The 27,847-nt window shown below is 35.5% G+C and overlaps 2 protein-coding genes across 7 annotated transcripts in view; one reads left to right on the top strand and one right to left on the bottom strand.

Annotated features, from left to right (window-relative positions):
- Window positions 1-63: 63 nt before the first annotated feature.
- LOC129265102 (uncharacterized) lies at window positions 64-9,874 on the top strand. 4 transcript variants are annotated; one of them, XM_054903092.2, is made up of 4 exons: window positions 64-569; window positions 4,855-5,051; window positions 5,953-6,019; window positions 7,952-9,874. In XM_054903092.2, the coding sequence occupies exons 3-4, from the start codon at window positions 5,972-5,974 to the stop codon at window positions 9,098-9,100; spliced, it is 1,197 nt and encodes a 398-aa protein (XP_054759067.2). In that variant the 5' UTR covers window positions 64-569; window positions 4,855-5,051; window positions 5,953-5,971; the 3' UTR covers window positions 9,101-9,874. The 4 variants fall into 4 exon arrangements, with proteins under 4 accessions (XP_054759067.2, XP_063957807.1, XP_063957806.1 ...); XM_064101737.1 differs by having other exon boundaries at window positions 73-164; XM_064101736.1 differs by having other exon boundaries at window positions 73-305.
- Window positions 9,875-13,023: 3,149 nt separating this feature from the next.
- LOC129265103 (tyramine receptor Ser-2-like) overlaps window positions 13,024-27,847 on the bottom strand; it is a 33,465-nt gene continuing 18,641 nt past the window's right edge. For 2 of the 3 annotated variants that reach the window (XM_064101735.1, XM_064101734.1), the window contains exon 2: window positions 13,024-16,459. In XM_064101735.1, the coding sequence (XP_063957805.1) occupies window positions 14,997-16,367 (1,371 nt within the window). In that variant the 5' untranslated portion in view covers window positions 16,368-16,459 and the 3' untranslated portion in view covers window positions 13,024-14,996. Of the gene's footprint in view, window positions 16,460-21,134; window positions 21,463-27,847 lie in introns of those variants that run through there. The other variant, XM_054903093.2, reaches the window with a different exon arrangement.

Raw genomic sequence — 27,847 nt, 5'->3', positions numbered from 1 at the left:
ATTTAAATATATGCTAATTTTGGTATTGCCATTATGAGTTTAGCTGAGGCAAATTAGCCCAGCAAATAAAACAGTGCACTACCAGACTTAGAGTTAAGTTCCATTTTGTTCCTGTGTCATCGAGTTTAGTTCCCTCTTCTCCTCTCCGTTTGCTTCTGTTAGATGTATGATTGAGCTTATGTTATTCCCTTCTTCAGTTGAACATTTATTTTCCCCCATAAACTGTATCATTTTACAACCCCACACTACTATCGCTGGATCTCGGAGCTTCGAAATAGAAGCATCACCGGAAACTGGTATCTGTGGTGAGAAGCATCTTTGTACAGCTCTGTAGAGGTCATTGGTGTGGTCGCTTCCGTTAGCTTTCTTTAATTGAGCACAAGAGGGCGCGTTACATCCTCTACGTACAAGTCTATGCGTTGCTGCTGAAAATGACAAATTTCCCGATACATTCCGACGATATTTTAGTGTCTTTCGAATTTTCGATAAATGACAATATATCGTTGATTCCAAGATAAATTACAGCAACAACGGAAGGAAGATCAACTTTTGTTATGGGGGAAAGACTGGTAAGTCTTCCTTACTTACTTGGATTTACTTGGATGTAGAGACATAAAGCTATAAAGCTAATTTGTCCCTCGTCACGTAGGGTTGTCTCTGGTATGGTGAATATTTTAATGGATGGGATTTCCAGTGCCTCTCGATTGCAGATTTAAATGCATTTACACTACATGTAGTAGCAGAAACTGCTACTTCAGGCAAAGCATTCCAGTTATTAATGCTTCTAACTGTAAAAGCATATTGCCGTGTCTGTAATCTATATCTGTATTTCCTGAATTTCATACTATGATCTCTGGTCCTTTTATTATCATCAAGATGGAACAGGCTACTATTACTAACTCAGATCTATCCGATCAATACCTCTTGTGATTTTGAATTGAAGATTTGAATTAATTCAAGTCAAACTCTATTACTCTTAGTCTTACATTTTTAAAACAAATTTTGTGTATGTGACTACGCCTCACATACCTCTAGTCCCATCCCCTACCTTTTGCTGTATGGCAAATGGTCGGGGATAACGAGTGGTCAAGACTGCATTTACACATTTAATTAGTCAGTAACGGCATGACCGGTACCGGTACTCGTTTTATCTGTTTATCGCATATTTTGAGATTACCTTTGTTGAAGCATCAGGTTCAGAGCAGCAAGCATCTACTTCTTCAGCTGGCAGACAATTCTTTGATTCAGCCATCGTTTATATGCTCACCAATAATTCATATAATTAGTTGAATTACAGATCAAAACTTATGACCTTTTAGTTTTACGTAGGCTGTCTCAAAAGAGCCAAGTGCAGTGTGCATGTGTGATCTGACACTGGGGCCTGTTGCATGAAAGGGTCTTTCGTAGAACCATTCTACGTACGAACGAGATATCGCTCAACTGTTTCACAAAGCCGGTTTGGGCGATACGAAGAATGGTCCTTGGAAAGACACCTCCAGGGGCCTGTTGCATGAAAGGGTCTTTCGTAGAACCATTCTACGTAAGAACGAGATATCGCTCAACTGTTTCACAAAGCCGATTTGGGCGATATGAAGAATGGTCCTTGGAAAGACACCTCCAGACATGTCCTACGTAGGCATGATCTTCTTTGCACACCGCTCGCCACCGTCGGCATTGAGAGAAAATGCATTTACGGCAAGCCACACTGACATATAACCTCTAAACATTTTTTTGGTTGCACTCTGATGCATTTTATCTGGGATGGCGCCAAGTTATTTTTTATATGGGGCTAGTTGTCATCAATTTCAGGTCGTCTTTTTGCACGACAGGACGACCAAAAACGGATGTCATTTTAACTTCTCCAGGGTACATGTATTATTCCCGGGGGTAATGTATAGGGCCAAATATTTTTTTAAAATATGTTTTCTTCTATTCTCCCTCCGTCTTATCCCTACCCCTTTTCTATTAAAAAAATAAACTTGAAATACTTGAAATGGGCGGCACTATATCTCTTTAGCCGACCCCTCATTCTTTCTTATTATAGATAAACAACAAATTTCTTTAAAAGAAATTATGTAAGGTAAATGAAACGTGTTCAATAACATTCAGCAAAAAAAAAAACAAGACAAACAAAACTAAGATGTTAAACATGCTAAATCATTTATTTATTTTATTTTCATTATAATTATTTTTTTTGCTGAGATTTATTTTAATCAAAGAAAATTAATTGTTGGATTTGAAACAGTGAAACAAAACAAAAAACCTGCAGCTAATATTGAATTTAAGATACAGATTAAGCCTATAGCTTACGAATCCATCACAATCATTACAAATGAAGATAAGTTCATTAAAGAAAAGATTATGGAAAGTCCATACGAAGAGGCGCATTTTAAATCTTAGGGTAGGCCCCTTTCGGCCCTTATGTCATAGCATATAATCTCTATACTCCTTGACTTTGAAATGTTGAACATATATATTTTTTATGTTATTTCTTAAACCTTATATTCTTATATAAGCTTCCATAAATTAAGTGATCATCTTTAAATATGACCAGCGTTTATGATCGTTGTCATATTTAGCATTATTTCTGTAAAAGTATTTTTTTCCATTGCGGATTGATTCACACCTTTTCTATTTTTTATTTATTATTGCAAAGTACTACTTTATCCACTTGGACATGTTTGCAGCAATTTTCATATTTTCATTTTCTTCTGTTACTCATCATGCAACTGAGGTATGTTTATACTCTAAACACTCACATTTGTATTTCTTGCGTTATATCTGACAAATAAAATAAATAAATTAGATTTTTCACACGCAGCCTCTCATATTTTCGTTTTTAGTCTCATACAATCAGACACTGTTGATTTTGTTTACTCCATTCAAACCCTATATTTACCTCAACAAATAACATATTAACGCATAATTTGCAAAATTATCATTATATACAAGTATTCTATAAAAATACAGAATATTGAACTAATAAATGTCGAAATTACTTAGTTAAATCAATTTTTATGTCGGACAAGGGTCTCTTTCGTTGAAATATCAAAGAAAGGTGTCTCTAAAAGGACACCGTGTCCTAAATAAGGGAAATAATGAAAATTTCGATTTTATTTAGTTATGTTTGTGAATCTTTAAAGTTTTTTCTCTTTTAACCTCATAAAGTAAGCTCCATACATCAATTCTACTATCAGTAATAAATAAAACATTATTTGATCTCCTTTTATTGAAATATCGGATTTTATGTAAAGTCGTCATTCAGAAATAAAAGGTTCAGGTGACGATGAAGACTAAATATTTTTCCGATACTATCGATATCAAACGATGTCGCGGACTTGGAAGACAAAATTGCCTTCGTGAAACGGAAAGCGCTGATTTGTCGCCAATCTTCCTATCTCGAAAGAATGGTCCTAGGACGTTCCTACGTATCGCGCATCTCGTCATGCAACAGGCCCCAGGGGCCCGTTTCTCAACACATGGACAAGTTAGTCATATCTTTATCCACCAACCACGGAGTTAGTTCCAATCTTACTAAACCTGTTTCTCGAAAGGCTTCCTAACTAGAATACCTTGATATCGATACTATCGGTAAAAAGAGCAGACGAGCCTTAGTCACAAAATAGCATAATTTTCAAAAAGAAAAATTATGACAAAATTGCAAATACTATGATAAATTGGGAAATAAATCTTTTCAAAATAATAGCACAGGTTAATTATGCATCATACATACTTAGACCATGAAGACTGGAGCATTCAATTGCAGAGAAAATTAAATTATGAATAATTCATTTCATGACTAAAAAATCGCTTGTGGACGTTGAGATGGGTACCCCCGGGAGACCCAATTTTAATAGTTTACGAAAGTAAACCATGATGGTTTTCTTTGTAAATGACGATAACTATACGGACTTTTACGATTCCAAACGTCATCAAAATATAGTTTAACGGAACATTTTTAATCATTGATACCGAAAATACGATATTGGACAAATTATATGCATAAATTAGAGATATAATTCATCCAACTGTTAATAGGGGTCTGAAAACAACAAATACGAGTACAATATTGGATGGCCTCACGTGGTAGAATCTTTTTAGATTAAATCATTTTACTTATTTCAAAATGAATGGTTTTGTGGCGTTTACCAACAGTTTTTATAGTTTCTTTGTATTACAATTATCATTGAATGCATTAACCCACTTGTTTTGTGATGTAATTTCAACCACTATGATTGATTACGTAAGATTATAATTTTAAAATTTCTAGGCACTTTCGCATGTCATAGTCTACCCACGTGATGCCACTACGTCATCAAGAAAGAAGTTAAGACAGGTTCGGAGGTGTCATAAATATTTAGTGAGGTTGTTGTACCCGATCTTGGTAAAGAGGGCTTTGTGAAACGGTTAGCGGACAAGTAGCTCACTATCTCCGATTTAGTCAAGAAGTTAGACTTATGACGGTGTTGAGAAACGGGCCCCTGGATGATGATGACAGTGCGGTGTACGTGTGCATAGAGATGTATACTAAGTATATATCTCTATGTACGTGTGTGATGAGCGTATAATTGAGTCACATGATCAAAATTAAGAAAGTCAGGTGATACAGCCAGCTCGCTTGCGCTTGCTTGCTTTCAAGATCGAGCTAGCCTGATAGAGATTTGGAGCGACTGCGAGTCCGATAGTTTGGTGTTGTTGTACGTACGTCCATGGTGATCCACACCAATTTTAATTTAACCCATCAACCTGGTCTCCCTTCCGAAGTGAATAATAGTCTGCTCCTCAAATCTCTCTTTTTCTACATAAAATTCATGAACACCGCTCCAACTTGATGTTGAATCTCTAACTTACCAGACTGGGAATTGTTCTATTTGTTTCTGAGAATCTCCAAAACAGTGGAGGGCCGGGGATCACCTAACAGATACAGAGTCTCAGACTCAGAGAGAGAGAGAGCTGTGTCTGTAGCCCTACGGCTAGGCGGGATTGATCGGGGCGGCCGCGCTGGGCCTGGGGCCGGGCTCGAGTTGGCCACTGCACTTTACCTGTTGAATGTAAGTTCAGTTCATTTTACTCAATCATTTAAGAATCCAAATTAAGAATAGACCTACCTAGGGTACATGTACCTAGTCCTAGACTAACATTAGACATGTTGTAAGATACCACGGTACGGTACCGTACCAGACAGACGGCTGGCTGCCGGCTGGCATCTAGACAGCTGGCAGCCATACGTCTGTTTCGAGGAGTTTTTAAACATTTTTTTTATTTTTTAATTTCTCCTCGTACACAGACGGCTCGTAATCGTGCAGCCACCATTAAGGGGTTAACAATGCAAAATCCCCCCGACTGGGCTCATCGATTTTTGTCTTTATTTCATAAAAATATAAAAAATTTACTGAACCAAAATAAAGATTATTATTCCGTTTTGGCCTGAAATGCACCAAAACGGGGGGAAATAAACTTAAAAGGGGAAAAAGATACTGTAACCCCTTTAATGTCACTTGATGTTAATGTCATCTAATTTTCAAAGCAATTTGAAATTTCAAATTAATTCATCAGGCTGAAAGAATCATTAAAAACAAATTCATCTTGTAAGTTCTAGTATAAATAAATAACATGCTTATTCCTAAATTTTCCAACAACTCAGCATTTTATAACAAAAAAGGTCAGATTTTTGGTTTGCAATGTCACCATTGCTTTACTGAATGCTGTGATATTTATCAAGACATGCATATGGAATTCTACAAAATTACAATATTATGGCAAAAATGCGATTGTCTGGGAAAATGGCAGCTATCTTTGGTTTTTGGCTGACATACTTTTTTCTTTTGACCCAACACCAAAAATATTGTCATTTAATGATGAGATGTTAAGGTAAAAAAAAATCATTTTGACCCCTGTATAGCCCACTCCTATAAGAATAATGGATACTCTCCCTTTTTACAATCTTGACAGGTATTAGCCGTTTGGTTACATGTACTTCAAGATGGCAGATTATGGTAGTGGCAAACAACATGGGCAGGTAATTAGGAATTAATCAAATCAAGTCTAGAGAAGACACCATGGGCCCATTTCTCAACACCGTCATAAGTCTAACTTCTTGACTAAATCGGAGATAGTGAGCTACTTGTCCGCTAACCGTTTCACGAAGCCCTCTTTACCAAGATCGGGTACAACAACCTCACTAAATATTTATGACACCTCCGAACCTGTCTTAACTTCTTTCTTAATGACGTAGTGGCATCACGTGGGTAGACTGACATGCGAAAGTGCCTAGAAATTTTAAAATTATAAACTTACGTAATCAATGGTAGAGGTTGAAATATACATCACAAAACAAGTGGGTTAATGCATTCAATGATAATTGTAATACAAAGAAACTATAAAAACTGTTGGTAAACGCCACAAAACCATTAATTTTGAAATAGTAAAATGATTTAATCGATAAAGATTCTACCACGTCAGGCCATTCATAACTGAACTCGTATTTGTTGTTTTCAGACCCCTATTAACAGTTGGATGAATTCTATCTATAATTTATGCATATAATTTGTCCAATATCGTATCTTTCGGTATCAATGATTAAAAATGTTTCGTTAAACTATATTTTGATGACGTTTGGAATCGTAAAAGTCCGTATAATTATCATCATTTTACAAAGAAAACCGTTATGGTTTACTTTCGTAAACTATTAAAATTGGGTCTCCCGGGGGTACCCATCTCAGCGTCCACAAGTGATTTTTTAGTCATAAAATGAATTATTCATAATCTAATTTTCTCTGCAATTGAATGCTCCAGTCTTCATGGTCTAAGTATGTATGATGCATAATTCACCTGTGCTATTATTTTGAAAAGATTTATTTCCCAATTCATCGTAATATTTGCAATTTTGTAATAATTTTTCTTTTTGAATTTTATGCTATTTTGTGACTAAGGCTACGTCTCGTCTGCTCTTTTTACCGATAGTATCGATATCAAGGTATTCTAGTTAGGAAGCCTTTTGAGAAACAGGTTTAGTAAGATTGGAACTAACTCCGTGGTTGGTGGATAAAGATATGACTAACTTGTCCATGTGTTGAGAAACGGGCCCCATGTCTATATTTTATTCACAATATTCATCTTCAACACTAGTTGGTACACTAATATAAAGGTAAAGCACCGCAGCCTCATTGAATTAATTAATCTCCTATAACTACAAGCACTGTGTTTTCCTTTATTGTTTCATGTATTCTTAATCTTACTAGAAATCCACTTTACTCTTCACAACAAACAATATTGCCAAGGAATAAAGGATCAAAGTACCCTATTATATAGGAATTCCTTTTGACTGATGACTTCAGATCAAAGTCACAGGTGTCAAACTTCTCAATAGACCTACTTCATTTTATCAATCAGCAGGTATAAATACAAAGACTACCCAACAGTACAGTGCTCTATTTAGAAGTTCCCTTTTAAAAGACTGTCCTTGTAATTGTCAGTAAATTTCTAACTGCTGAAGCCTTTTGATACTTTTAATTTGAAAGGCAACATTTTTTTTGTCATAGAAAATCTAAGAATATAGAGATAGGTCTGGTCAAAAGGAATACACTTACATTTTCTTTTGTTGGGTATTCATTCTTTTGTCTTGAAAGTTATCAGAGAGATGGTGATGATCTTCTGGATGCTAATGCATATATTCAAGCATTTTAGTCTTTATACTTTTCATTGTAGAAGATCCATTTAAAAGATGATTTTGTGAGTAGGAATGTAGTTTTAATATGAAGGAGAAGGTATAAGTACTTCTGGAATGTTCTCACCCCTGATATGTTATACATGTATTAAGACAGTGTTCTCCTACTTGGTCATTTGTCTTTCAGGGTAGTAGAAAACTTAGAATGCTTGGAAAATATGCTTCCCTTTAAACAAACTTGTACAATATTGAAATATATTGTTTGTTTGATTCATTTCTTCACAGGATAAAGGGTTTGAATGCCCTGCATGCAAGATGAAATTCAGTTTCCGAACAAACCTGAATCGCCATAAACGAACAATCCATAAAAAGGAGACAAAGAGAGAGAGGACCTCCTGCACCATTCCTGGATGCACTGCAAAGTTCTATCATCAAACCAAATTATTGTCTCATCTTGAAGTGGTTCATGGTAAACATATAGACAAGACAGAGTTAACCTTTTCATCAATGGACAAGTTTTTCATGTGGAAGATGCAGGAGGAAGCACAAAATTTTGTTTGTTTCACAAAACAGCGAGGATGTGTGACTCATAGTTCTGTTACTCACCAACACTATATCTGCCAAAGAGATGGAAGTTCAAGGAGCCACACATCCAAGAATCAACCAGGCAGAAAAACGAGAAGGAAACTTCAGAAAGGTGTTATCAAAACAGATTTGGTGTGTCCAGCTAGAATGTTGCTTCGGCAGTGCAAAAAGACAGGAAGAGTGGATGTTTCATATTACAAGTCACACTCTCATGCTATCTCACCCAGTGACCTTGTGCACCATCCTCTCCCAGAATCAGTGCGGAAGGACATCAGAAGCAAGCTTGAGTCTGGCTCTACTGTCAACCAAATCTACCAGGAATTTCAAAACCCAAGCCCTGGCCTTCAATCTTCATCCACCATTTATGACCACAGACTAAAGCTTATAAACAAATCTCAAATTCGTGCCATTCAGCGTCAGCTTCAAAAGAGTAAACCAGTCCAACCTCCATCTGATACTGCATACAATGTTGTGGTAGAGGTCCTCCAAATGGCTGATACTTGTAATACCAAAGTCAGAAGAGAAAATCATGATGAACAAACATCTTTGCAACAAACTACCCCATTGGATATAAATACTGAAAGAGGTAACATTGCACAGGAAGTACTATTATCACAACCTATGGCTAATCCTCTTGGTGAAACTACCATTCCTCCTGATTATGTATCTAGGCTTCAAGGATTGCTAAGTGATATACTGGTACTGATGGAGAATGAGAACATTAGAAAATCTATGTTGCCTTATGTGATGGGTAATCTGGAAGGCATGCTGTCTCTCTGTCATCAAGAAGCAAACTCTCTCAATGTGAGGCATGTTGAAGAAGTGATATCAGTTCAAAAACCAAGTTAGCATTTTGGAAACATTGAATCATTATTACCCTACAAGACATATCATTGGCATAGTAAAAACACCAAAACCCATTGATGGCTATCATGTAATGATAATATTAGGAACTATCATCCCATACTGCAGGTATTTCTGAATATCTACTATGATAATAAGCACTCTGCTGAACATTAGTATTGAATGTTTGGTCCTTTGTGCAATATTTGTTTTAACTTTACCTGGCCAAAAAAAAAGATATTTAAATGACCTTGGCATTTGAGACAGTATTTCAGCTTCTTCAGAACTTTTCCATGATGTCTGTATTTCTGTAAAGAATTGGATTCAAATTTGAAAGAGATTGCAATGTATGAACTTAATGCCTTCTCTGTTTCATTTGTGCATACTGCCATCTTGTGTTCATTTTTTAAAGTGTCATATAACTTATGTGGTTTAATGATAGGTAGCTGGTATCTAAACAGAAACGGGTTAAAAAATAAAGACGAGTAGAAGACATCCCCCACACACATTATTTATTCACTTTTAGATTCTAATTCAATCCTTTCTGTTTGAACAGGTAGGAAACTATTACACTTTTAGTTTCTGGCAATAGTTCAATAAAAAACAACACCCTTAAATAATGAAAGCATCTTATAATATTAAAGATTTATATAACATTTTACAAAACATACAGTGTACACTTAAACTTTTGGTTGAAACCATTGATCAATTCCTCCTTCTTCATCATGGATCACAGTTTATTCTGTACTCAGAAGATAATAAAATTTAATTTTCCCCTGATTTTGCGTGTTATTTTTTTTCTCACATGTTTGTCTAAATAAACATAACATTGGCAACTGAAACAGTGTGAATTTAATGAAGTACTTATCAAGAATATAAAGAGGGAATGTTTCATCCTGTTCTTGTAATGCTGGGATGTTTCACGAATATTCAAGTCTGACGAAATATCATGGGTGCGTCGTGGTCTAGTGATTCTGATTCTTGCCTTTCAAACGGTTGTAGGTTCGAATCCTTACCATGGCATGTTTTCCTTAAGCAAGAAATTTATCCACACTGTGCTGCACTCGACCCAGGTGAAGTGAATGGGTACCTGGCAGGATTAATTCCTTGAATGCACCAAATAGTGCGCCATTGGAATGGCAACTAGATAAATTGGCGCCTCATAAATGCTATATATAGTATTATTACTTGCCTACTTTTATGTAATGTTTAATGGGTCACAGCATTGGTTAGATCATGCACAGAAGATGTGCACTATCCTTCCATATCAGGGGGCGCGGAACGGTTTTCAAAGTGGGGGGGGGGGCTGACCATGCAAAAAATCACAATCATATGGTCATTTGTACGTTTTTTACATGGTTTTGGAAAAAAGTGGGGGGGGGGGGGCTGAAGCCCGCCCGCTTCCGCGGCCCTTGCATATGATTGTGCATTCTAAAAAGATATGCCTACCCAAGCAGGACTTAAAGTCATACTTAAATCTTTGTGGAAATAGAGAGAGAGAATGTTAAAGTGTATTCATGAACATTCAAAGTACCGTACATTGGGATCAAATTTGTATCTTATCCATTGCTTTTGTTGGAAGGGGGAGAGTGGTTTAGTATGATGTGAAGACAAATTAAATACATGTAGATTTATGAAAGAAGAGAAAGAAAGGGGAGAAGAGAGAGATAGTGAGAGGGAGGTACAAGAGAGAGAGAAATCATGAGGACAGAAATGATTGATTGATTGATTGATTTTATTCGTCAAGAATATCACAGGAGATTACAATGAAATTGAGGAAATACCTTGACAGGATAGCCCATGAAAGCCGAAAGGCTTATTTCCAATGGGGTCCTATGAGAGTGAAGGGAGAGAGAGAGTAGAAAATTTTATTTAACTCTGTTTTAGAATATTCTCAGATAACTTATTTTTCATTAACCAATGATATCAATCTGTAGTATCCCATTTATGACTCATTAATTCATCATCATTCATGTAGGCACATGCTATGAAAATGTTCATCATTCTATCTCCGGATTTGAAAGAGGAACTCATTCTTTTCTCAGACTATATATGGTTTCCCTTGGTTCAGTTTCCAATATATTCTTGTTCAAGTTGTTATATACCATTTATCTCTTCCTCTGTCAATTTTTGTCTCCCCTGCATAGCAGAGCAAGGCTATAGGCACCGCTTTTACGACGACGATCCTGCCTGAGTTTAAGGTCACATGACCAAGGTCAAATGTCATCTAGGGTCAACGAACTTTGATCATGTTGGGGTATGTGTGGAATTGTCATAACTTAAAAAGTTTATAGATCTAGTTCATGAAACTTGGACATAAGAGTAACCATTTATCCCTGAATATCCTGAGCGTGTTTCAGGTCACATGACCAAGATCAAAGGTCATTTAAGGTCAATGAACTTTGGCGGTGTTGGGGATATTTGTCATCAGAACTTTAAAAAGTTTATGGATCTACACATGTAGTTCATGAAACATAGATATAAGGTTAATCAAGTATGAATGATTGTTTTTCCACACGTCTTAGGTCACATGATCATAGTCAAAGGTCATGTTGGGTCAATGGACATAGTATTTTATTATTATGAGTGTTTTCTTTTGTTAATAATTATTCAATAGCTGTTTTCAAAGTCGGCACTGCTGCTATATTGAATCGCGTAATGCAGGCGAGACTGCCAGAGGCATTCCACATGTTATTTTAAATCCTAATACCCTTTCTCACTACCCCTTTGTCATCTTGGCTTTCTCATTTTCTGTTCCATGTTGATATAGCATACTAAGTACTTGCATTTATCTTAATCATGACTAGAATCATGACTTTTTCTTGTTTCCCTCCCACCATCCCCTTCTGTGTGTGCTTCTCTCTCCATTAATCTTTCTCCTGTTTTCTGTTTCTCAAACCCATCTATTTCTTTTCTCCACTCGCATCAACCTCTCTTCCTCCATTTACATCCCCCTCTATTCTTTCTTGCTTCCTTTCCTTTTCCTCCAATTTCACCACTTCCAATTCTCTCGCTCTTGCTTAGTCTCCCACCCCCACTCTCCCTATTCCCTTTCCCTCCATCTCTCTCCCTCTCTTACACCTGTCCCGGGGGGGGGGGGGGGGGGCACTCACATATAATGGCAGTATGGTTATGTGTGGCCCTTAAGATCCCCTTTTCAAACCTTGCCAGCCGTTCCCAATCATAATTTTCACCCTTTTTCATTCACCAACCTGTCCACCCCTTCATTTCAGGCCTCGGTTCTAAAGGCCAACATTTCATGTTAAATTCCAGTTCCCAAACATTTCTATTCATAGAGGGCCATCTAACTTTTGAGTTCTTAAGCCCCTAATTCCAGAAGCAACTTCCACTCTTAGGTATGGTTTCAGATTTTGTGGCCACACACCCCTAACCTTTCCAAATCCAAGTGCCCCCCCCCTGCCATGTCTCTTCCTTTCTTGCTCTCATTTTCTACTTTCTTTTATCTCTTCCTTGCTCTCTCTGTCCCCTCCCTCCGCCATCATTCCCTCTTATTTAACTCTTCATCCTCTATCAGCTACCACTCTCTCTCCTCATTAAATTTACACTCAAGAGGATAATCAAAACTTAAGTGCATCATTTTATTGACAAGTTTGACAAGCAATGGTCAAATGCAGTGTAAAATAAATGACCAGAAATCAGATAAATAAATGAAAAATTAATATGAATGAAATTGCACAACTGATAAAAATTGGGTGAAAATCTTGGCAGACTATCAACTGTACCAAGCCAACACACACCTTGTAAAACTGTTCTGAGATGGAGAGGAAGGGTATGAATTGTATGGCAATCAAAAGCCTGAAAATGGCATATTTTATGGAAAGCACACCTCTCTCTATGTCAATAACATCATTGCACACCCTCTCAACTTGACTTCTACTCAAGGCATCAACTGTATTAAAAAATTGAAGTCTTATTGGCTGAAAGTTTAATCTAACCTCTGCCTTGTCTGTAAAACAAGTGCTGTGACAGACTGTTTGAAGTGTGTGATGGCTTGACATAAGCAGTAAGGAATTGAACCCCCTTCCCAGGCCAATAACACTCGATTAACGACTAAGCAAAAAGTAAATAGCGGTGGATTGTTCCATAGAATCATTTAAACACAAATCTCCAAAATACTTGATTAATCTCTAATTAATATTTTTTTTTAATGTGTATGTACTCTTCAATCCACTTGTAACTGAAGAAATCTATAATTACTTCGGCAGAACATAATGTGATTTGTGTGTACTTTTTTTTTGATGTTTGACAAATCTATAAAAAATAGCCTTTTCTTTGAAAGGTATATTTTTAAACAGCTTCTTTTTTTACCAAGCTCACTTATCTATTACCCCAAATAAAAGCATCTCATTCAAAAACTCACAGTATCGTAAACAAACATCATAAAGTAGATTTTGTTGACCCCTGATTCTAATGTAATTGACCAACAAATAAATGTGATTCTTGGCACACGATTCTTAAGAGTACAAGTGGTTTAAATCTTTATATGTTCATATAAATGCACGAGATAGAACAAGTAGTACAAAAAAATGCAAATGTAACATTTGCATGCTTTGAAAAAGTATAAAAACCATCATTGCAAGAATAAATACAACTTCAATGTACAAATTTGAGCATATAAAACAGCTTACACTATCCTAAATAATTGTTCTTTACAAATGATGATGTAAGAAGTATATTAAAATATTGAATTAAATACAGGGACAAGACTTTTCTGTACATTGTTTTTTCCACTCAGTATAACTTGTAATTAATTTTCTTCCCCATGACTGAAACTTTTTTTCAATTCTCTGATCAGAGCTTTAGTTTAACACTGACAAAGAAAAAGTTCTGTTTCAAGTTCCATGTTAAAAAATTGCACACATGTCATATTTCTTTCACGTAAATAACAGAACTGTTATTAACATTTCATTCATAAAATTACATTCTCATGTACAAATGAAATTGCTTCTTGCCCAGTGTTGACTGCTCTGGAACATTAAAAATGTTTTTTGGTATAGGTACGTACATACATAGACAAGATAATGCATGACATCACATCATAGAACAAAGGTAGACTGTTAAGTAAATCAATTTTCCCTAGCAATTCAGACATCTCTTTGGTACACACATATGAAAAACAAGATTGCACAAAAATATTCCATATCTTGCTACAAATAAATCAGTCTCCATGATGTCATGTGATAAGAACATTCTAATCACCTAAAATCTAGTCTTACTAGAAAATACAGTACATGTATCTCCTACATGCAAATTAGCACCATGTCAGAAGTCTTCCATTAACCTCAATCAGCTATACATTTGACCATTTTTTTCTTCTGTCAAACCTTAAATAAAGCATTCATACAAAGGCAAGGTGCCATTCAAACCATAGTGCAAAATATTCAATTCAATTTTTTAAAGTTTTATTTCATTATTTACTTTCAAGAACGCAACATCTCTCAAATCCCCTTTCAATGGTTCAACCCAATCTGTTCTTTACCCCGTAAATTCGCCCTAGTAATTAGCTTTCTCAGAACGGAGTTGTACTTTCAAAAAATGTACATATGTTCCTTTTAATTCCTTCTGGTTGCTTCATTAAATCCATAAGAACAGGAATATCAGCAAATTTCTTTGCAGGATAGGATAAGATCCTAAATTGAATCTGTCTTCCAATTAATAAAATATCCACAATTGCAAACCTGTGAATGAATATTCTATGGGTAAATTACAAATTTAATATTGTTTATGGTAACATGTACCTTTCTCTGAAGAAAAAAAAATGGCATTACAAACCAAGTACTGAACATGAAAAAATTAATGGACAAATTTTCTTTGCTCTGGACAGTTTGCATTATTTCATTTTTCTAATGATCTGAAGACCATTGATCACTGAATAAAGAGTTTAAGCTTCTTCAATTTGCATTGGTTCTCTGGATGAAACTTGGTCTTCTCTGGAAGGAACATGTGGTTCAGTCACCTCCTCCTTCTCAACAGAGCTCTTGCTATTTCCAATGGAGGTGTGTCTGGTTTCTACTTCACCATCTTTAAAGTTTGGCTGATTATTGTTTTTGAGAGCCATTTCTTGTTCATAGAGCATTTGAAGTGTCTGAAGATTTCCACAGAGACTGTTTGTCCTGCTCAAGGCAACAGACATGCGTGAGTTCCTTCGCTCATTGACTGAACTCGAGTTGGACCGCTTTGATCCCTTTTTGCATGGCCTCCAAAAGCACCTTAAAATTCGCCTGAATGCTGCTCGGAAGTCCTGATTGCGGAACGCATAGATCCATGGATTGAGACAACTATTCAGCAAAAGCAATAATCCTGAGTAGTTGTGCATGGTCAGGAATTGAGCACATGCTTTGCAGAAGACTTCAACTATGACTGTAGTGATGAACGTACCCCATGTTAAAGTAAATACACCTAGGATGAGAGCAAGTGTCTTCCAGTACTTGCTTCCTTTAAAAGTGTTATAGTTTTTAATGGCACCAGGGAACAGAGAGAACTGGACGGCTGAAATAGCCCTGGTGTGGTGTCTAGCAACAAGCATTACACGGCAGTAGCAAAAAAACATACACACCAAAGCAGGTAAGAAGATGGCTATGACCTGAGCAAGGGAGGTGTAGTTGTGGTAGAAGTTGAGTGAGCAGAGCATGTCCATACTGGTCCCTGGTAGAGGAATGAACCATCCAATCATAGGGATAACAGATATAATAGTAACATAGATCCATACCACAAGGCAGATTACTGCAATATGGAACGATGTAATGCGTGCAGAGTACTTCAGAGGCTCAACCAGAGCAGAGTAGCGGTCGTAGGCGATGATGCTGAGATTGAGCACAGAGACACCACTGAAGAGTGACATGAAGCAGTATGGCAACAAACAAAGTACCCCTCCTGTCTCGCTCAAGAAGTTGAATGCAAAGAGGAGAAGGGTCATGACAGCCACGCCTAGATCAGCCACTGCAAGGTTCACCAAGATGTAGTTGGGTGGTATCTGCAGCCTCTTGAACTTGGCAACTGAAACGATTATGAGGATATTTCCAATGAAGGTTACGGTCATGAGGACAAAGATGATGCCCAGGGCGATGTAAGACTGGAAGCTCCACTCAGAATCATCACTCTCTGTGAAAAGTGTAGTTGGAATATCCTGACTGGTGCTATTGCTAGGAAGGAGATGAGACGTTGGTGTGACTGTTGATTCTTGCATGATGATAACAATGGCCCGATCCTCACTGAGGTTAGTGTATAATGAAGATAGATGTAACTGCTTCATTTCGAGTCATTCCTTATTTCTCTCATTGCACTCTTCAAAGAAGTAGATGGTCAACAAGAGTCCAGTTGCTCAAAAAGAAGTAAGACAGGGATCTGAAAGAACAAAAATAGGGTGATTGAGCTTGATAAAATTTTTGAAAATGTTGAACGATTTTAGGATGCCCATTACAAAATCTACATGAGGTAGAAAAAAATCAAACAAACCAATTCATACTTTAACTGATCATGGAGATAAAACAATTACAGTATCTCTGAGATATCATGAGTCATGTCTTGGACTAATCATAGTTCAACAATGCTCATTTAACTGCTCTTCCTCTCACATTTCCTATTCAGATATAGTCTTGGTTCTAGTCTCAACATTGCATTGTTCTAAGCACACAGGTTGAATTGTACATATCTTTCATCAAATCTAATTAGTTGGTCCAAGGATAGTAACCAAGAGACAGGCTTTGGGTTACATTAGCAGGATGAAAATAACTTTGGGTGTCATGACCTTTCATTAGGTGTCATGTCTGAGCAACAGACTGCTTTTTACAATGGGTGTAAGAAAAGGGCCTGTAATACAAGGGGGAATTATTTTGAACTTGGCATTGAGCCCTATAAACGCATCGAATTCCCCAAATAGAAAAGATCTGATTCAACCCAAGAAATAATCGTTCGTTGATGATACCTGAATGTGGCAAAATGAACAATGACTTGACTTCAAATTTCTATTTGAGTAGAAGAATAAACTTGAGACTTGATCACAGTATCATACATTAAATCAATCCCATGGCTTTAATTCAGTATAATCAATAATACCACATGCATCATCTATGTAATAAGCACAACTAGAATTACTGTAAGTTTGTCAATTTCCAACTTTTTTTTATTCTCATTGTTTTTAGTCTAGTTACAAATTCTACTTTTATACAAGACAAATTGTTTTCAGATGCACAATCTTTGTCCATCCCTTACAGGAGAAAATACATCATAATTCTAAAGACATGGAGAGGACATCAATAAAATTACACATTTTTAACAAATTGAAAAACAAATCACCTAGGAACGTTAATAGCAGCTATCAATACAAAACAATCCTAAGAAATTGAAAGAGAAAAGCACTGCAGCTGCTCAACTGATATCTAAAACGGGCTAAAGATAAATGAATGGATTCAACTGTATTTTTAGAGAAAATCTGCTTGAAACAAAAATAGTATTGGGCAGATATAGGAATGGATAAATATAGAACTGAGTCAAAAGGAAGGTGTGGATTTTTCTAGTTATTTGTGGACTCTTTCCATCAATCTGCACTGAATGCTATGGGCAGTTAATAGTCTTGATTGTTCAGCCCTTCATAGAATTAATCAGTGTCACAGCTGAGCCTACTACAGTGTATTTCCCGTGCCCCTTGTACAATTCATTAGATATGATGATTGGTATATCAGCTAAACACTTGAAAGTGTACCATGAAATGCGAGGGATGGTTGTTAGTTTTAAGAGTACATGTCTGTTACCACTCACAATTATCAAGGAAGCCTGAACTTAAACCACACATAGTTGATGTGGTTTATACTGAGAATATAATGTAAATATAAGCTCTTCAGTCCACAATTCATAGATATCTAGCTTGCATTTTTTTTCTGGAAGATAAAAACATGCACACATGCAAACAGTCAAAGCCAAAAAGTTTTGTAATTATCTTATAACTAATATCCAAAAGGGTGTGATGGTCAAGACTAGTGTCATCCTTGTCCTGAGTGACCTCAGATGGTGTGTCTATATATAGACTGGCCTTGCCAGAGGGTAGATAAGAAGAGGTCATCAAAGGGTCATCATTTCTTCCAATGACCCAGGAGAGTACAGATATACCACAGTTCAAGCTGAACTCACTCTCTCTAGTAGTATATTCCATTACTGTACAATATGGTATGTATGCCCTCTCAACCAACATTATACATTTGTGAAGTTTAAAAATTAAAGATGCAGCCACTGCAAGTCAGGTCCATAGTAGGATTTGTTCATTGCATAAAATGCATGATGGAAATATACAATCTTATGCTTTCTTTCCTTCAAAACAGTGGAAATAAATCAGTTCCTCATTAATGTTAAGTATCCAGCTGCGACTTCCTAAAAGACCATGTAACCTGATTGAACATAAATACCAGTTGCGGTAATGATCTCAAAATGAGTTCGAACAGAATCCAATGAAATTACCACCAAATTACCACTAAAGTACTGTACTATCCAATGTAGTCTTTGAGGATGAATAGGATCTATTTATAGCAAAATTTAGTTGCGATCTAAATTGATCGACAAGGACAGTTACAATGACAACAAAACAAACCCTGGAAGAATATATTTAGAGAGGAAATATCATCGCCAGAGTAGATGACATATATTTTTATTAAGAAGTTTTGCACGTCTGTATATGGGAGTGTGTGTGTGTGTGTGTAGATATCTACAAGATCTGAGGTTGCGGAGTATATCATAGACGTTAATTACTTGTCATATTATTGTAGCTTCATTTAAAGAGAGCATCACTAATTGATACTATTCATTATTAAATGCCACGCGTGCCAACATGGCAAACAATCAAAGTTCTCTATCAGGTTTTGTGTGTATTCTTTAATAACTGTTGTATTAGTCATTCATAACACCTTTTTATACAGACTACAGTACACATATGGGTGTAAAACTGTAAATGCCAAATAAGTTATTTGATTCCCTTAAATGGATTCTAAAGGAATAAACAGCTAACTAACATATTATGGGTGTCCTAACATAAGCCATTTGAACATTTTAAGTGACATAGCTCCTGTAAACTTGTTTCTCTAGGTTTTAAAAAAGGCTGAAATCACTCAAACTCAGGCAAGCTAACTATATCTATACACATATAATTTGCTCATCAGATGTTGAAATTTTTGGCATTTAAATAAAAAAATAATTAGACATGATAATAGACAAAATATACAAATAAAGGTTTATGTTTTTATTTCAAAATGACAACTATACACACACAATATAAATTATTCAATCAAAATTGAATAATCTATGATGCCTAAATAGAATGAATGGAAATTTTCAAAACAAGAAAAGAAAAATGTTTAGTCTATACTACATAGCCACCTTATGATTCCTTGAAAACCCAAAACAAAACAACACTAACATACAGAACAAACAAACGGAAACAGACAAAACATGACTAGAAACAAACACACAAAAAAGTTATCAGTACATTTTGGGACAATTGCAGTCCAGGAGCCAATTGCTAAAAAGGTAACTATAATCATGGTTACTTCTCTGGAATTCTAGATTTTTTATTGGCTGTTGAGCTTAGTAACTATGGTAGGCAGATAACATGTGATGTCAAAGTTACAAGAGTTATCTTGTGCAACAGGGCCCCAAGTTAGAAACTATATCACATAGTTATAGTTTGGATATCTCTTGCCGTATGGTTATGTTTGTCTATAATATCAATGTGACGTGACCTGAATAGTGTGGGGGATAATTGAAAAAGCACTGATTGTTTACATGATATCCTCTGTGCAATGTACTGTACATAAGACTAATAATTATTGACAATGCAGCAATGCCTGATATGGCAAACATCCATAGGCTTTTATTTTAGTTTTTTTTTTGTGGGGGGGAGGGGATTGAAAATTTTGAAATATTTAGGTTAGGTACAAGTAGCTTGCACTGAATGCCAAGGTCATTTTTCACATTTACAATATAAACATATTCCTATCATTCTTTATACAGTAAATCATAATCTAAATAATTTACAAATATTGTTAGTATCCACATACATTTATATAATGATTTGGGCTAAGATTTCTGCAATACAAAAACCACATAAAACAGATCGCAATATTTGTACAAAGTATCTAATTACATGTGCAAGTACAAGTGATACTAGTGATACAGAGTTGACGAATTCAATAATTTGTTAATTCAAGGCAATGATTGTCTTCTTTAGGAAATGTTATGTAAGAATGTGCAACAATGGGGACCCCAAAGACATACATGTGGAGAATGGGAATGTGTGAATTAATATCAAAATGTCTTGAAGGGAATCCAAAAGGGGAGGAATAATCGTGTGTGTGTGGGGGGGGGGGGTGTAGCCAACTAATAACACATTTTTCTGTACAAATTTCGCTTACTCAATAAATATTTGTCTGGAATTACTAAAGAATGGAGGTGTACTAAAATATACAGTAGATAATTAATCTACTTTAAATGCAGATCGTTTTAGTGCAATAACATACTAAATGTACTCTTCTATTCAGAATCAAAATGTTCAAATATTCTTTTCTTTCGGATCTCATTCTGCCCTAACTCGCTTTGTAACCTAATGATGGATCATTCCACATCAACAAACTTAAAGAAATTGATATCGTAAGGCGATGTGATTTTGATTCATGTTCCTAACTTCCAATAACTCCAACAAGCCTCTGGGAAAGAAGAGAGCTTTAACAGCTGCATCTATATCCACTAAAGACTAAGATACAAATTAGTTTCTGGCTGAAGCGAAACATTTCTCTTTTGATTGAAGGATTTACGGAAATCTCCAAACGTAGCTCAAATTACAATCTTTGTACACAAATTTAATTTAGAAGGATAAAGGAAGATCTACACCAACACTTTATGATGAAACATTATAAAGCAATGTTAAATCTTATACTGATTGCATTATACAAGACATACACGATATAAAGACATTACGAAAAGAGTGAGACACAACTTTAAAACAGTAATAATAAACAAGAACGAAATATAAACTTACCACAAAGGTGTAAAATACGTCAACTCAAGAAAATATTCCACTCAGTATATTCTATATAATCATTTAAGATTATAAAAAACACCTTAATAGAAAAATCCCAAAGAACCGTTTTCTTCAGCAGGAAATACCATACTAGATTACTCCATGATAGTTGGCAAGTGATAAAATATGATCCAGGGAACTACATAAATAATGTCTTTTGGTTTGAAAATCACCAAGCTAGATAACACTGTCCAATACCTAGAAGTCAGCATCTGAGTATGTAACGCAAGTCACTTTCACTAGCCACTATGGAGCAATCTCATGCAAGCACACACACACTGTCACTATAGAAAGGAATCCTGCTTCATGATTGGCTAGTGACTGGCTGCCTGCCCAGACTTAAGCTCCACCCACTAGTTTCCTGTTATAGAAGGTGTGCTATTTTTAGAAGCGGTTTTCTTCATCGTGGAACTCCATTAGCATTTCGATCGAAGGCTTGCCACAGTAGATGAGACAGAAACCAATCAAATCTCTAAACCGCTGCTGACACATTGTTTGCACAGAAATGGAGAGCCGTGATTTCATGAAGGTCTGCTAGTCTGTTACTTATGAAAAATATTTTCATGCATTAATCCCAAAACAACATGCTCTGATATGTATATCTTGCCTAAGGATTTGTCATAATTTATGATAATACACTTTTTGTTATTCTTTTCAAATACATCTAGTGTAATTCATTCACAATATTGGTTAACTTGTTGCAAGATGCATGTTGAAGCTAGCGGCAAGGCCTTTTGATGGAGAGGTGATTACCCATAGGTGACTTGTTTTATTTCTTTTTATATCAAAGAACGTATTTTGAGGGATGGAAAAAGGTTATCTGGGGATGAAAATCAGTTTAAAAAAAACTTCTGAAAGATGGAAATTTCTCTAAGTATGAAAATCTTGCCAAACTAGGTAATGTATAGCACACTATAGGTCACTATGAATTCATAATTATTATTTCGTATTTGTTTGTTTATTTCCTCTATATTAGTCCATATTGCTTTTGCATTGTATTTCAATGCTGTTACTTGTTCACTCTTTCTGTATGTTTTGTATTGATAAGTATTAAATTGTATCATGGTGGTGCAGACCTGCCAACCTCTGGGAATGAAAAATTGTATTCTGTGATTAAAAAAACTGTATTTTTCCCAAAAAAAGTGTATTTCATAATAAAATGCTTGGCTCACTCGCTCATCGCGGCACTCAAGCTGCATGCAAGCTCAAATGCGCACTGCTCTTGCAGATGAAAAAAAAAACATTAAAACATGTGTATATCTGCACCCTGGTTTGAACCAAATGATTGAAAAAAAAAACAAGTTACCTGAAATTACATTGATCTAATAACCATATTTGTGCACGTTTTATGAAATAGAGACATATAGAGATTATTTTTCTCAATAAATTACGATTTAGTTAAAAAAAAAAAAAAAAACGTACTGGTTGGCAGGTCTGGTGGTGCCCCACCCATATGTTTAAAAAAAAAAAAACTTCCGGGGCTCCCAATCCCATGTTTTTCCTCAAATTTGTATATATTTGTATTTCTATGACTGAATGATTGAAATAAACTTTGAATTGAATTATAATTCCCGTAATAGCAATTTGCACAATATGATTTAAAAAAAAAACCTATAAAAGGAACAGTTGGTATATTTGTAGAACTTTACAATGTACATGAGACAGCAACCTCATCATCATTTCTTGAATAGTTTTGATTTCAGCAACCCCCCCCCCCCCCCCCGTTGTGCTGACCATGCATGTTTAATGAACGTACTATATATTACTACGTAATAATAGAGTAATATATCATCCTGTTACAATAACATTAAAACATTTTTTATAAAAAGAACATAAATTAGGCGTACATTGCATGCAACCTCCAGTATAGGAAACAATGATTTCAGTTCACTCACTCTCAAACTCCATATGTGAAGAATAAAGATCTACAATGTATACCTGAACATGTACATGCCTGAACAAAAGGTATAAGGTGGAGGGAGAACATCATATTCAAATGTCAGAGACTGAAATATACCACTATATTTACATTCTGTGACAAATACAAGTGTGTAAGCTTCAACTTGTGAATATAAAAATTCATGGGGGAAAGTGAGATAGGGGATATCGTCCAAAATAAAGTTAATGAAAAATAGAAATTGTCATCATGTGAGATTTGTAGAACAAGAATGATTGGCCTAGAAAATTGTCCTCCTCGAAGAACAAACACGACATCATACTGATGGATACATTGAATACCTGCTTTAATTATCTTGAATTTTATTTCAAAACCATGTGCTGTTAGTGTAAACATGAAACCAAATTCCCCCATCTAATAAATACATTTATGGCTTTAAAATGGACCCTGTACTTTAATAGAAACAATTATCTCAAGGACAGAAAAAAATAAAACAAGTTTCTCTAAATCAGAAACCATATGAATTACTCCAAACTTGGCAAAGGTGAGAATTTTCACTCTGTAAGATTTGTTGGGATTCATTAGAGGAGAAATGTTGCAAAGAAATAAATTGTTAACCATCGTACATGTAAATATCCAAACAGGCCCATGTGCTTGACAGGGGGAAATAAAATCCTCTGGGGGTTATTTTGTCACTTATTCCCACCCCCCCCAAAAAAAAAAAGCTCTTTTGAGAAAACATTTTAGAGGGCGAATCACCCAGTGCCAACGTGTGTTTTTAGAGGTGTTGTCGCATGTAACATTTCCTTTGCAGGTTAAAGCAATACAAGCTATGACGAAGGTCGGGTATATCCTTTATATAATTTGATTTAGATTATACCTGATGTACTTCTTAGAAGGCAGGATGAATATATTTGTTAAGGTCAGGTTACAAGGTAACTTTAGGGCTATACTGATCCTCATCATCACTTGCATAGAATGAACGTTCAAAGGCAATGAAAGAATGTAATTAAATGATTTAAAGATAAGAAAAGCAGGATTACATGTAGCTTGAAAGACAATCAGGAAAAAATAAAATGTTATCAATGTTTCAAAGCAAGATCAAATTTTGAGGACAACTATCAGATTTTTCCTACTTTATTACATATTCTATCTTGGCAACAATCATGTTTTTTTTAAATAAAGATACAGTTTAGGCAGTGATGATCACTGATCAAATAAGACATACGATGTATTTTCTTTTAGATGTGCATCCAGTGAATATCTCTTTGGTTTACTACCATTCTAATTTTTTTGACAGGAAGGTCCTGTTTGATCTGAACAAATTTTTTTGCAAATTCTTGACAAAGTCAATTAATGTCTGCTGTTTAGACTATTATTCCCATGGGACTCTTTCATCGCCACTCTCTCTCCCCTGCCAGTCATAACAGATACAGTAATAAAACTTCCTGGAATATTGTTTCCCTCCATCTCTTTGCCCTGAAAGATCTGATCCAAATCTGGAGAGGGGCACCATGATACTATCAGTAGAGTACTTATTTAGGAGATGATGTCATAGAGGGTGGGTTAGTCAACTTGCTTGGACACCTACCATCATTGACATGTAACCAAAGCTGTTCATACCTGTTTTCGATATAGATACTCGTACTTCAGGGTATCAAAAGGGTAGAAACAAGAGAACTTTCCTAGAATTATCTTCACAAAATGTCAAAAATCATTTGCTATGGTAAAGGTTACAAATTATTGTTTAGGAAAAACCAGAGCAAATTTCCAAGGGGATTACATCTAGTGGAGAAGATTCCTGGAATTCATGTGTAGGGTAGGAAAAGGGTATCCTCAAGTGTAATGTCCTCACGTACAAATTAAAGATTTATAATTTGTAAAATGCACCAATGTCATTTCACCTGTATACAACCAAGGACTTATGTAGATCCATGAAACAAAAATATGTATTTAAAAATCTACCCAAAATCAATCACATTAATCAAATGATTTTTTATTTTGCTATCACATTGTAGTGTATGTGTAGGTTAGCATTCAACAATTTTAATAATACATTGATTTGTATATGATTCGTTTAACAAAATAAATACAACTTGGCGATGATATGGACCATAACAAAATGAAGACAAAAAGATCTAAAAGAGGAGTACTGTTGGAACAGTATATGCATGCAGGAAAAGATGCTAATATCAGATTATTGTAAAATATGGTTTATATAAAATTATCTGGATTAGTAAAGAATCATGAATGAGCCATCACTAAATACCATGTACGTATTCTCAGTTAAAGAGACAAAAGGCAGAAATAAATTCCAAATTAAGATAAACAGGGGATAATAGGGGTTGCACTTGCCTGTGCATTCACTCATCGGTGTCCTGAGCACATCTCGGCAATCAAATCAACAGGGCTTATATTAACAAGTCTGATGATTAAGGACGACTACTACTGTTAAGATTACATAGAAGTAGAATGTAGGTTGTTCTTGTTAAGAGATCTTCCTAGAAATAGTTTGTATATTCAAAAGAAATCATCTCTGATAGTTCGCCCCTCAATAATAATCCAATTACCAGTTAATGGTACAGTAGCTTGTCTATCTGGGGACATTAACCTTGCAATGACAAGTCTTAATTTATCTTGATAATCATTCAGAGAAATCAACAATTTGTTTAAAAAATTATGGTTTACAAAGTTTTTCAAAGCTTGACTTTTAGAATTAAAAAAGATTGAAGGGAATCAGAACAGCTATGCTTATATAGCACATTTCTTTCCTATTTCTTCCTGCCAAGCCAACAAGAAACAGAAAAATCATAGACCTACATACCCGTTTGGCAAAGAGAAATCCAGAGCATTTACTGCAGACATACAGGTATGTTACCTCTGGTCAGAAATATGATATCATTGGAAAATGACAGACTCACCAAATAGCAAGAGATGGAGTTACTACATTGAAACATTCCCTATTGACCCCCTAAACAAGTACGATATCTTAATTGTTATGTCATGGACATTGTCCTTACCTTTACTTTCATTGGGTTTAGTACCACCCCACACACCTCGCTCAAATCGGACCCTAAACATGTAGTGTTGGGGCAAAAAGTACATCTATAAAGTATGTTTATACCCTCACAAATTGGACCGTGAAATATATACCCTTTTTTCATTATTTTTGACACCCTTATCACGTTACGTACGTAACAGTACGTAACGTGCCATATCTTGAAAAAGAGATCCTTTTTACATGTTTTTTTGGTCATGCATGGTATCTACTCGTTAATGGAAGTGCCCCCCCCCCCCGGAAACATCCACAGCATATGTTACCAAGCTGAGTGTGTTTGCATAAAAGGATATGATCCTCAAAAAATAAAGCTACACTGAAGAAGAGCTCATTAATTTGTCTACCTACAGTTATGTTCATATAATCTAGGTAAACCACCCACCTCCCTGGGACCTCCCTTGTCCTTTGTTTTGTAACAGCTACAATGGTCAAGTTCACTCAAAGAGCTATTTTAGTACTAATCCATAACTGCAATCATCCAAAATACAAAGGATTTCTTAAGCCTCTGGACTAACCCTCTCACCTCAGAGATCCTATTTGTTTGTGTCTCCTATTCAGTAACCCTTTCTTATATCTTCTGAATGCCTTCACCCTTTGAAATCCATTAAACTCATTTATATCTCCCACTTTGCAAGTATACCCACTCCATAAAAACTCTCTTGTCTAATTTCTATGTATAAGAGTATCTTTAGAAAGTTGTAAGTCACAGACACCAACCTAAGAATCATATCACTCATGCATGTAATGCTATACACATAACATACCTTTATTTAGCTACACTGTGCCAAAAATAACTCAATCCTTCAGTAACTGCAAGATAATGTCTTTTCAAACCTCCCAACTACAGAGTAAGTATATTTTTGTTCATGTTTATACTAAAAATAGAAACAGACTTTAATACATAATTATTCTTTAAATAGAAAGGCTTTCTATTAAGAGCTAGTGTCTTTTAAAATAACAAGGATAAAAATATGCATGCAGCATGATTTGTTGAATACTTTCTATTTTATATACGTTATGAATCTATATTGTGAAAATAATTTCTTTTTCTGAGGTAGAGGTAATGATAAATATGAATAAAAACAGGACAGTGATGTGAAATCTTGATATTGGAATGTTAGATGAGACTTGAGTCTAATTCACATTCTGACCCTTTATTAACGCTTTGTACGGGCTTTAAAAAAAAATTGAGGTTAAATATTCTCGAAGCAGTTTCACAATGGGAGCAGATTGGGTTTTGACTTCACGCCTTAATCTGACTAGATGTATTTTCACCCATGATGCATAAATATACTAAAAAATTAGACAAAAACAGTCAAGTCTCAAATATTTAGCAAATTCATACCTGCATAAAACTTGTTGAATAATGAGCTTGCTAAAATACTCTAACAGTCCTATGCAAAACATGTGCACTGTTTTGACTCAATAAATATTCTCATACTATGCTTTCACGATACGAAATTCACTGAAACCTTAGAAAATCCAAGTTCTTGCAATTTTGAAAATCACCCGATATAAACTTGCATGCTTTTTGTTCAAGGAGAATATTGAGTAGTTTACTTTCACACTGGTGCATGTGGCAATATACCTGTCATTTATATATACATACATATATATATATATGTTTTTTTGTATGTCAGATGTTGAAGCATCTCACCGGCTCATGTACATATAGAGCTCTGACAAGCAAGCCTGGTTTGTTCTTATCTCTAACAC

Source organism: Lytechinus pictus, chromosome 7 (assembly GCF_037042905.1).
Source record: "Lytechinus pictus isolate F3 Inbred chromosome 7, Lp3.0, whole genome shotgun sequence".
Taxonomy (NCBI): Eukaryota; Metazoa; Echinodermata; class Echinoidea; order Temnopleuroida; family Toxopneustidae; genus Lytechinus; species Lytechinus pictus.
The sequence above is the reverse complement of the archived record's forward strand: the minus strand, read 5'-3'. Positions and strand labels throughout refer to the sequence as shown.

What these genes read in the sequence shown, in the direction of transcription:
- LOC129265102 (XM_054903092.2), top strand. Translation starts at nt 5,972, where the DNA reads ATGTACTTCAAGATGGCAGATTATGGTAGTGGCAAACAACATGGGCAG. An exon ending in GTGGCAAACAACATGGGCAG is followed by an intron (nt 6,020 to 7,951) that starts GTAATTAGGAAT and finishes ATTTCTTCACAG; the next exon opens with GATAAAGGGTTTGAATGCCC.